The sequence below is a fragment of the Austrofundulus limnaeus genome, unplaced genomic scaffold (assembly GCF_001266775.1).
Source record: "Austrofundulus limnaeus strain Quisiro unplaced genomic scaffold, Austrofundulus_limnaeus-1.0 Scaffold776, whole genome shotgun sequence".
Lineage (NCBI taxonomy): Eukaryota > Metazoa > Chordata > Actinopteri > Cyprinodontiformes > Rivulidae > Austrofundulus > Austrofundulus limnaeus.
The window spans coordinates 50,976-58,859 of record NW_013953178.1 but is presented as its reverse complement, the minus strand read 5'-3'; the positions used below and the strand labels follow the sequence as shown (position 1 = coordinate 58,859).

The 7,884-nt window shown below is 40.9% G+C and overlaps 1 protein-coding gene across 2 annotated transcripts in view; it reads right to left on the bottom strand.

The window, feature by feature from the left end:
- Positions 1-7,884, bottom strand: part of LOC106532476 (transient receptor potential cation channel subfamily M member 1-like) — a gene marked incomplete at its 5' end in the record, with an annotated part of 36,455 nt that overhangs the window by 13,360 nt on the left and 15,211 nt on the right. For both annotated transcript variants that reach the window (XM_014028529.1, XM_014028530.1), the window contains 8 exon segments: positions 674-848; positions 2,268-2,519; positions 4,024-4,152; positions 5,466-5,603; positions 5,682-5,810; positions 5,896-6,124; positions 6,790-7,082; positions 7,167-7,196. In XM_014028529.1, the coding sequence (XP_013883983.1) occupies positions 674-848; positions 2,268-2,519; positions 4,024-4,152; positions 5,466-5,603; positions 5,682-5,810; positions 5,896-6,124; positions 6,790-7,082; positions 7,167-7,196 (1,375 nt within the window).

The following is a 7,884-nucleotide window of genomic DNA, read 5'->3' as shown; positions in this document are numbered from 1 at the left end:
GAAATGAAATGAAATGAAATTAATTTATTGAACCAAGTTATGTCAACAGATTCCACTAAATTGTGTTTGTTTTTAATTAAATGAAATAAATTACAAAAAAAATCAAGTTGAGTAACTTTAAAGTAATTTACTCAACAGGGTTCAGTGGAACCAATTAGGTTAAGTAAAGTGTGTGTTTGTGTAAAAGTACTTTTTAAAAGATTTTTGTGAGCAGCTTTATGACTTTTACTGAAGTACTTTTCTTATCAGTGAAATACATTTTAACCAAAGTTATGTAAAATATGTTACAATATTTTTACTTTGTTATTTCTTTCAAGTACTTCTTATCTGGAACACATGAAAAGATCAGCAGATGGAAATAGTTGAAGGTAGAGGGAAGATGGTAACGTAAAAAATGATGATAACAGGAAGACAGAAGTAAGAGAGAGACTGGGGAAGAAGATATGAAGGAGATTACAGGAGGACAAAGGGGAGAGAAGGAAAGACACACACAGCGTGAGAGCAGGACGACTGGGTCAGGACAAGGTCAGGACAAGGTCAGGACAAGGTCAGGACAAAAAGTGCAAAGTGTGGAGTTGTGTGAAAACGGGACAAAACAAAGAGACACAAGTTGAGGACTGGGGGAAGACTGAGGGAGGACTAACAGGTGTCTTACTATGGACGCTAGTCTTACGGTCTATGGAGTCTGCAAACACCTCTCCGTAGATCATCCAGTACGGCATGTAGAAGATGTTCCGAGCTAGTCGCCAGGTGGGCTCCTCGTCTGGGTGGAGGATGGCCTGCCGAGCTACGCCAAAGCTCATCAACACGACCAACATGATGACCACGAAGTACAACATGTCAATCATCTGGAGACACCAAGGGGACACGAGGCGTTCAACTCTGACTGAGACTCAGAACAACCTGTCTTTTTTAAAAGTTAGTACAGATGAACGTCCAGGGGTCGGATTTATAAAACTGGCGTAAGCACAATTTGAGCCCAGAAACTTGCGTACACCACTTTTTACACCAAGGTTGTTTTACACCAAGCTCTGACCCATGTGTACAGTCATTTTGGAGACGTGAAACTGTGACACAGATGGTGAAGTGAAGAATTAGAYCCACACTGTGTAATGATCACTGTCAGAGATTTAAATTACCTTCATCAGACTTAGATTTTTATTCAACTTTATCATCAGATTTATTAACAGGAATATTTATGTTTCTGCTGCTGCTGCTGCTGCGCAACTCCCTTCATCTGCTTCCTCCTCAGACGACCCTGACCCACAGACCCCTCCTCCCTGACCCACAGACCCCTCCCTGACCCACAGACCTCTCCCTGACCCACAGACCTCTCCCTGACCCACACAGACCCCTCCCTGACCCACAGACCCCTCCCTGACCCACAGAACCCTCCCTGACCCACAGACCCCTCCCTGACCCACAGACCTCTCCCTGACCCACAGACCTCTCCCTGACCCACAGACCCCTCCCCGACAAGAACAGCAGGACAGCAAAAGTCACACTTTGGATACACGAGCAGGGCGCATCCACCTCACCAGTGTGGATGTTATAAACCTTCACGTTTAAAGTCCGTATCTGTCACGCGCGGGGGTGTCTGCCGCGGATAACCGAGCAGGCAGGAGGAGAAGAGGAGAAGAGCGGTGGACTTATTTCTAATTTTATCTGACTTATTTAATTTTATTTTTATTGTTTTTATCGTCCTGCAGGCTCTGAGGGAAAATTATTTTGAAGCTGAGTTTTTTAAATAAAAATGGTTAGATTACTCTAATGCAAAATGAGGGAAAATCTGTGTCAGTTACAGACATTGTGTTCAGGTGAGCAGCTGTCAGTCAGCACCTGTCTGAACCAATCACTGATCAGCTGACTGATTTAAATACATCTTAACATTCATGAGGTACTTTACATTGACTGTTTATGGTTGAGTGTGGGCATGTAGAGGGTAGAACCTGAGGAGGACCTCGTGTTCAAACTCTGACGTGCGGCTGTGATTTATAAAGGAAAGATGCGCAGAAAAGTGCATACGCACTGTTTTATAAATCTGAATWTTTTTTGGCATACGCCATTTCTGCCTTTTGGCCGCACGTTCTCTTTTAGTATGGTTTCCACACAATCCTTTATAAATGAGACCCCAGGTGTTTTTGTTGAACTGTGATTCGATTTAATTCCTTTTAAAACCTGGTTAAGCTTAGATTCATTTTATTACATCCTGATCTGTAAACCTCTAGAACTGAAAGAAAAACTTCTGACTGAATGCTGTATTTTACCATCTTCCCAATCATCATGACGTAGGGGCCCAGGTACTTGTTGACTCCAAAGATGTCCAGGACTCTGATGTACCAGAAAATGATGTCGACGCAGTAGATTACGCGTCCGTAACCCATGTAGGGCTCGTTCTGGAGCCGCAGCAAGAGGCCCAGCAGGAAGACAGAGATGGCCACTAGATCAGTGATGTTCCAGTAATCCTCCAGCCACACACTGATCTTCTGCTTCAGCTTCCCTGGCTCCGACATAAGGATCTGACAGAAAAAAGTGAAACCAGTTTAATCAAATGGACATAAAACACAGCTGACAAAAAACACCAAAATATTCTGTTTTCATTGCTGACCAGTGAAACACATAACACTGCATTTTTGACACTTTGGCTGGGTTCTTGTTAGGGTCTTGTTTCCTATGATCTCACATTGCCCTTCATGATTGATGGAAGAGATGGTTTCAGCTTCCTCCTTCCCTCTCTCCTCTTTGCTCCTGCTCTGCATCCACGGCACCTCCTTTTCAATTCCTTTAGGATTTGTGGTAYTTGAAATGTGATTTGAGCTTTTGAGACGTTAAACAGCTGATACCGGTTATAAAAAAGCACCATGTTGCTGTGGTTATGCATCATAACAAATGCGTCCAAAAGCAAAATATGCGTTAGCAAAAACCCTTCCAGCTGCACAGCGTCTAACAGCAGAGGGAATAATCATCCAATTTTACAGCTTTGAAAGAGCTCAGAACAGTGCCCATCCAGAGAGACTGGATAATTTATTTTTTGTGTGTGGCCACAAGATAAATAACTTGTGGTCACAAGATCGTTTTGAGCAGCCATGTCTCATTGTGACATATACAGACATTGCTGGAGTCAGATTATATACAGTGTTGTTTTTCTGTTTAACTGTTCAATTGTGCCCCACACTATTTATTTATTTATTTATTTTTGGTGTATATTGAATCTAAACAGTGCATCTTTCATAGTATTTCATATTATTGTTTTGTTTTGCTTCGTTTTGTTTCTATTATTGGATTTTCTGGTTTGTAATTAATATTATTTTTCGAAAAATAGGGGAAGATATAAGATTTTTTTCTTTTTATGCTACCTTTCATCTTATTTGATTTGTATTTTTTTGTTTTATGTAAGTTTGTTTTGTTTTTTAAATGAAATAAATTGTTTTATTTTTAAATGAAATGAATAAATGAATAAAAAATATGTATATTTATGAGATCACAATGAACGCCCAAGGTGAATGTTGGGAAACTGYAGGTAAAATAACTCAGACTCCTTCCACAGCATAGTCTCGGTGTGTGAGAGGAACCAGTTTTGTGCTTCGAAAAAAGGAAATAAAGCTTTTTAGACAAATAAAACTCCAGTCGTCACCTGTGTTTTATACATATTTTATATAGGTTTTGAACTTTTACCACCCCCCCACCCCCAAGTTAAAAAAGACTTGTCATGTAAAACACAGTTTCATCAGCATAACGGCAAACATAGATTTATAAATTTAATAATTGAGAAAAACAAACCAAGTCTTATGAGAGACGATCTTTGACATTATTTATTTACCGTTATTTAACCATGCAAACCCCATTGAGATCACAGATATATTTTTGAAGGGCGGCCTGGGCCTGAAGGCAACCAATTGTACATGTTTTTGTACACGAGCTGGACGTGGATTTCATTAACATAGCAAGTATGGCTTTAACTGGTGAATAAAAACAAAATAAAATAAAAAACAAGGAGGTGTGGCTCAGGTGTGGTTAGTTTACCTGTCTGACTTTCTCAAGTCCAAGAGTGATGATGTAAGAAATGACAATCCACTCCTGCAGTGAGGGCCAGCGCTCCATCTTCACCAGGATGATGTAGTTATACAGCATGAGGTACACCAGGTAGGAGATCTGACAGACGAACACAAAGTTCACTTCACTTCCAGTCACAGATTCCCAAACTGATCACTCTCTGAAGGTTCATACAAAACCCAGAATTCTCAGAAAAATGCACATGTAGCAGCGCAAGCAGCTGCCATATTTATAACTATGAAGGAATACGCATCATGATTGTTTTGTTTGTTTTCAGAGTTAGGAAATACAAAGAACTTCAGAAAGTATAGGTGAGGAGTAACCTCKACCATGCTTCAGTGTTGAAAAAAATTAACTTCACCACTACAAACCACCAGCAGGAAAAAATGTACAKTGATAAAAATTAGAAATGAAAGAAGTTTGGATTTTGACAGCTGACCAAAGAAACACAGAAGAAGCATTAGACCACAGGAAACGCCAGCAGCTAAAACATTTTCCTTCTGCTGCACATTGGATGAGTTTCAATTGACAGCTGATAACACAAAAAAACATTAAATCTTCTTACTCTCACTTTTTGGTCAATTTATACACAAATTATGCATCAAAGTGTCTGCATTTCTGTGTTTCTCACTGCTGAAGAACATGTGTTGTTTTTAATTTCCCCAGATTGAGCACACCTTTTATTTTAGCTCAAAATGATCTTACAAACTGGAGTTACAACATATTTTTATCTTGTTACATTTTCTACATAAAACAATGTAAACACATACAACTGTTTGACCTTCTGAAGTTGATGCCAATGTTCACAGCAGACATAACATTTATTCTGGCTGATGTTATAAACCAACCCATTCTCACTCCCGAGTCGTCACATATTGACGCTTTTCCAAAGTTCCCTCTGCGTCAGATTTTGATYCATCGGGTGTCCCCCTTGCATCATTTTTTGACGAGATGGGGCGGAATCTGTTGTCATAATTTCTGAAAGTGTTGAAAATGTACACAAACTACCGTTCCACAGCCTAAAATTACCTTTATTCACTTTAGACATCCTGTCCCTGACCCTAGTACCTAAAATTAACCCTTTTCAGAAAATGTAGGAAATTCACGTCAACTACGTGTTCCAAAGCCTAAAATTACCTAATATTTGCTGAAGACATCATATCTCTGACCCCAGTACCTAAACTTAACCATTTATCCTGATCCCTCATGTTAACCTCAGACCCCCGACCCAAAGACCCCTGTTGGTGCAACCCAGAAAAGCCGCGGGCYMCAAGGACTGATGCGAGGGGGTCACCCGATGCGTCAAAATAAGAAGCAGAGGGAACCTTGGAAAAGTGTCAATATGTTGACGAGTCAGAAGTGAGAATGTGTTACACAGACAATACTCTTAAAATGAACAAAAGTGCACTTGCCGTGTTGAACCAGAATTTGGTAAAAGGAGCGTTGTAGAACTCGTAGATCTGCCTCCCAATGGGAATCTTCAGGTGCCTCTTCTGGTTTCCTTCTTCGTCTCCTTTCTTTGAATTTGGATCGGCGTTTGGGGAAACGTCCTGAAACAAAGTCTGAGCTGCTGAAGCTGCTCCCAGCTCATGACGACACCAGCAACACTGGTTCTGTTAGTTCCGTACCTTGTTTGGTTTGTCGTCATCTTTAGTCTTTTCATTGCCGCTGTGTTTGGATGAGTGGTGATGAGCTTCGTCTCTCAGTCGGAATTCCAAAAGCAAGATAGTGGGAGGAAAGATGATCCCTAAAATCACCTGCAAACAGGGTAAGATGGCTCAAGTAATAAATAACATCAAAAATAATTCCGAACTGTTCATATATTTTTTAACATGTTGGTACCTTGAGACTGTTGCTCTTGCCCATCCTCAGACAGCCCATCCACATGTCAGTCAGCAGCATCTGGCTGCAGGTGTGGGCGATGAAGTCTCTGTGTTTGGCAGCTACAGCCAACTTCAGGCAGGTGGAGTTACTCCAGTTCTTCAGCTCGTACGTCAACAGTTTCATGGCCAACTGTTCATCATGCTTGTACGACTGATCCAACAGTTCGTAGGCCAGCTGGCCAAACTCCCTGCACAGAAACACACCAGGACTCTCAGAGGGCCGTCGTCGGACATCAGTCCAGAAAACCACGTTCATGAAACTATCAGGTTTTGAAGTTTCAGAAGCACAGAGTTCATTCACGTATCAACAGACCTCAGAAGGATTACCAGGTCTGAGCAGCAACAAAACCTTTAAACACTTAATCTAAAACAGTGATTCCCAGTGTTGTGGTTGAAACCTCACTTTGGGTCACAAAACGCCAAGTGTGAGGTCTTAAAACTGCTGAAATCAAATGAACTTTAATAATATGTTTGCTTCWATTGTTTGAAAAACCTCTGAAGAGCTGACATAAAGTAAATGATGCAAACTTCATGCATTTATCACTTTTAAACTGGACTATTGTACTGCTTTATTTTCTGGGTGACTGCAGGTTTACTTGTGGTTCCTGGAGTTTCTAAAAGTAGAATGGGAYGCAGAGCTTTGAGTTCTCAAGCTCCTCTCTTGTGGAACCAACTTCCAGTTTCTGTCCGTGAGGCTGACACTCTGTCTACTTGTAAACCCAGACTTAGGACTTTCCTTTTTGATAAATCRTATAGTTAGGGTCTCTCWGCCGCTCTGAAGCTAAAAGTTGAAGAACCACCGATTAAAGACAATAAACTGAACCAAAATGAAATGCTGGTTTTGGGAGCTCACTTGGAGTTGTTTTCCAGATCCTGGTAGATGTCGTCCACTAGCTCGCTCTGGGACGACTCGTGGGCCATGGCCTTATAGAGCTTACAGGCCACCAGAGCTTTGGCCATGCCCTCTTCGCCTCGCTGCCACAGGAACAGCGCCATCTTCTGGCGCTTCATCAGAACCGCCCACACCATCAGCTCATGGAAGGGATAGTGGAACCTGCTGACCTCAGGATCGTCCACATCAATGTCCTCCTCCTCTTCCTTCTTCTTGCTCTTCCTTCCCTTCCCCTTCGGTCGGGGCTCATCATCCTGCAGGAACAACAACAGAAAAACGTGAAGTGACTCTTCCTCTTACAGCAGATCGATTACAAATCCACTTCAGACAAWACCTACCTCCATACCAAGAAGCTTCAGAGCTTTGGGCTGTAAAACACAAAACAAGATCAGAGAGCAGATTACAAAACATTTGTAACAATACGTTCTTTTTAAAACCTACTTCAGATTATTCTGTTTCTTGTCTGTTTTTAGTTTTTAGCTAACACTCTGCTACTTGTGACTTCAAATGTTCATAATAAACATGAATGCATTTTTGMAAAGATAATATTGATAACTTATTCCATAAAAAACGAGATGAACAGTTGTTGAGATATTCACTTGTGAAGTAACAGGAAGTGATGTCATAGGGGAATGTCTGCATGTAAACAGAGCGTTGCTACAATGACTAAAAACAGACTGTAGAGAAGAATCTGATGTTTCTTTAGATTATTTAAAGTCTATCAGAGAGACGAAGAAGAATCAGAGTTCAAATAATGTTGTTTTTAGAAACAAAGACCAGAGAGTTCCCCTTTAATGTCACTTCCTGTTTCACTTCGGTTGAGCCAAGTTTAAAAAAAATGCAGTTATTTGACACAACATTTAGGTACAGTAGGTATTTTCTAATTTTAGCTCATATGTTGCTTTTAGTTATTGGCTTTTAGAAAACTTCTACTTTTAAGTTTTTGCCAACTTTTTCATTGTTTGGTTTAGAAGCTTTTTTCTGCAACTATTAGCCTTAAAGCGAGGTACACTTCGCTGCAGCATGCAGAACGGGGTGGTGACAGACCTTTCCGTC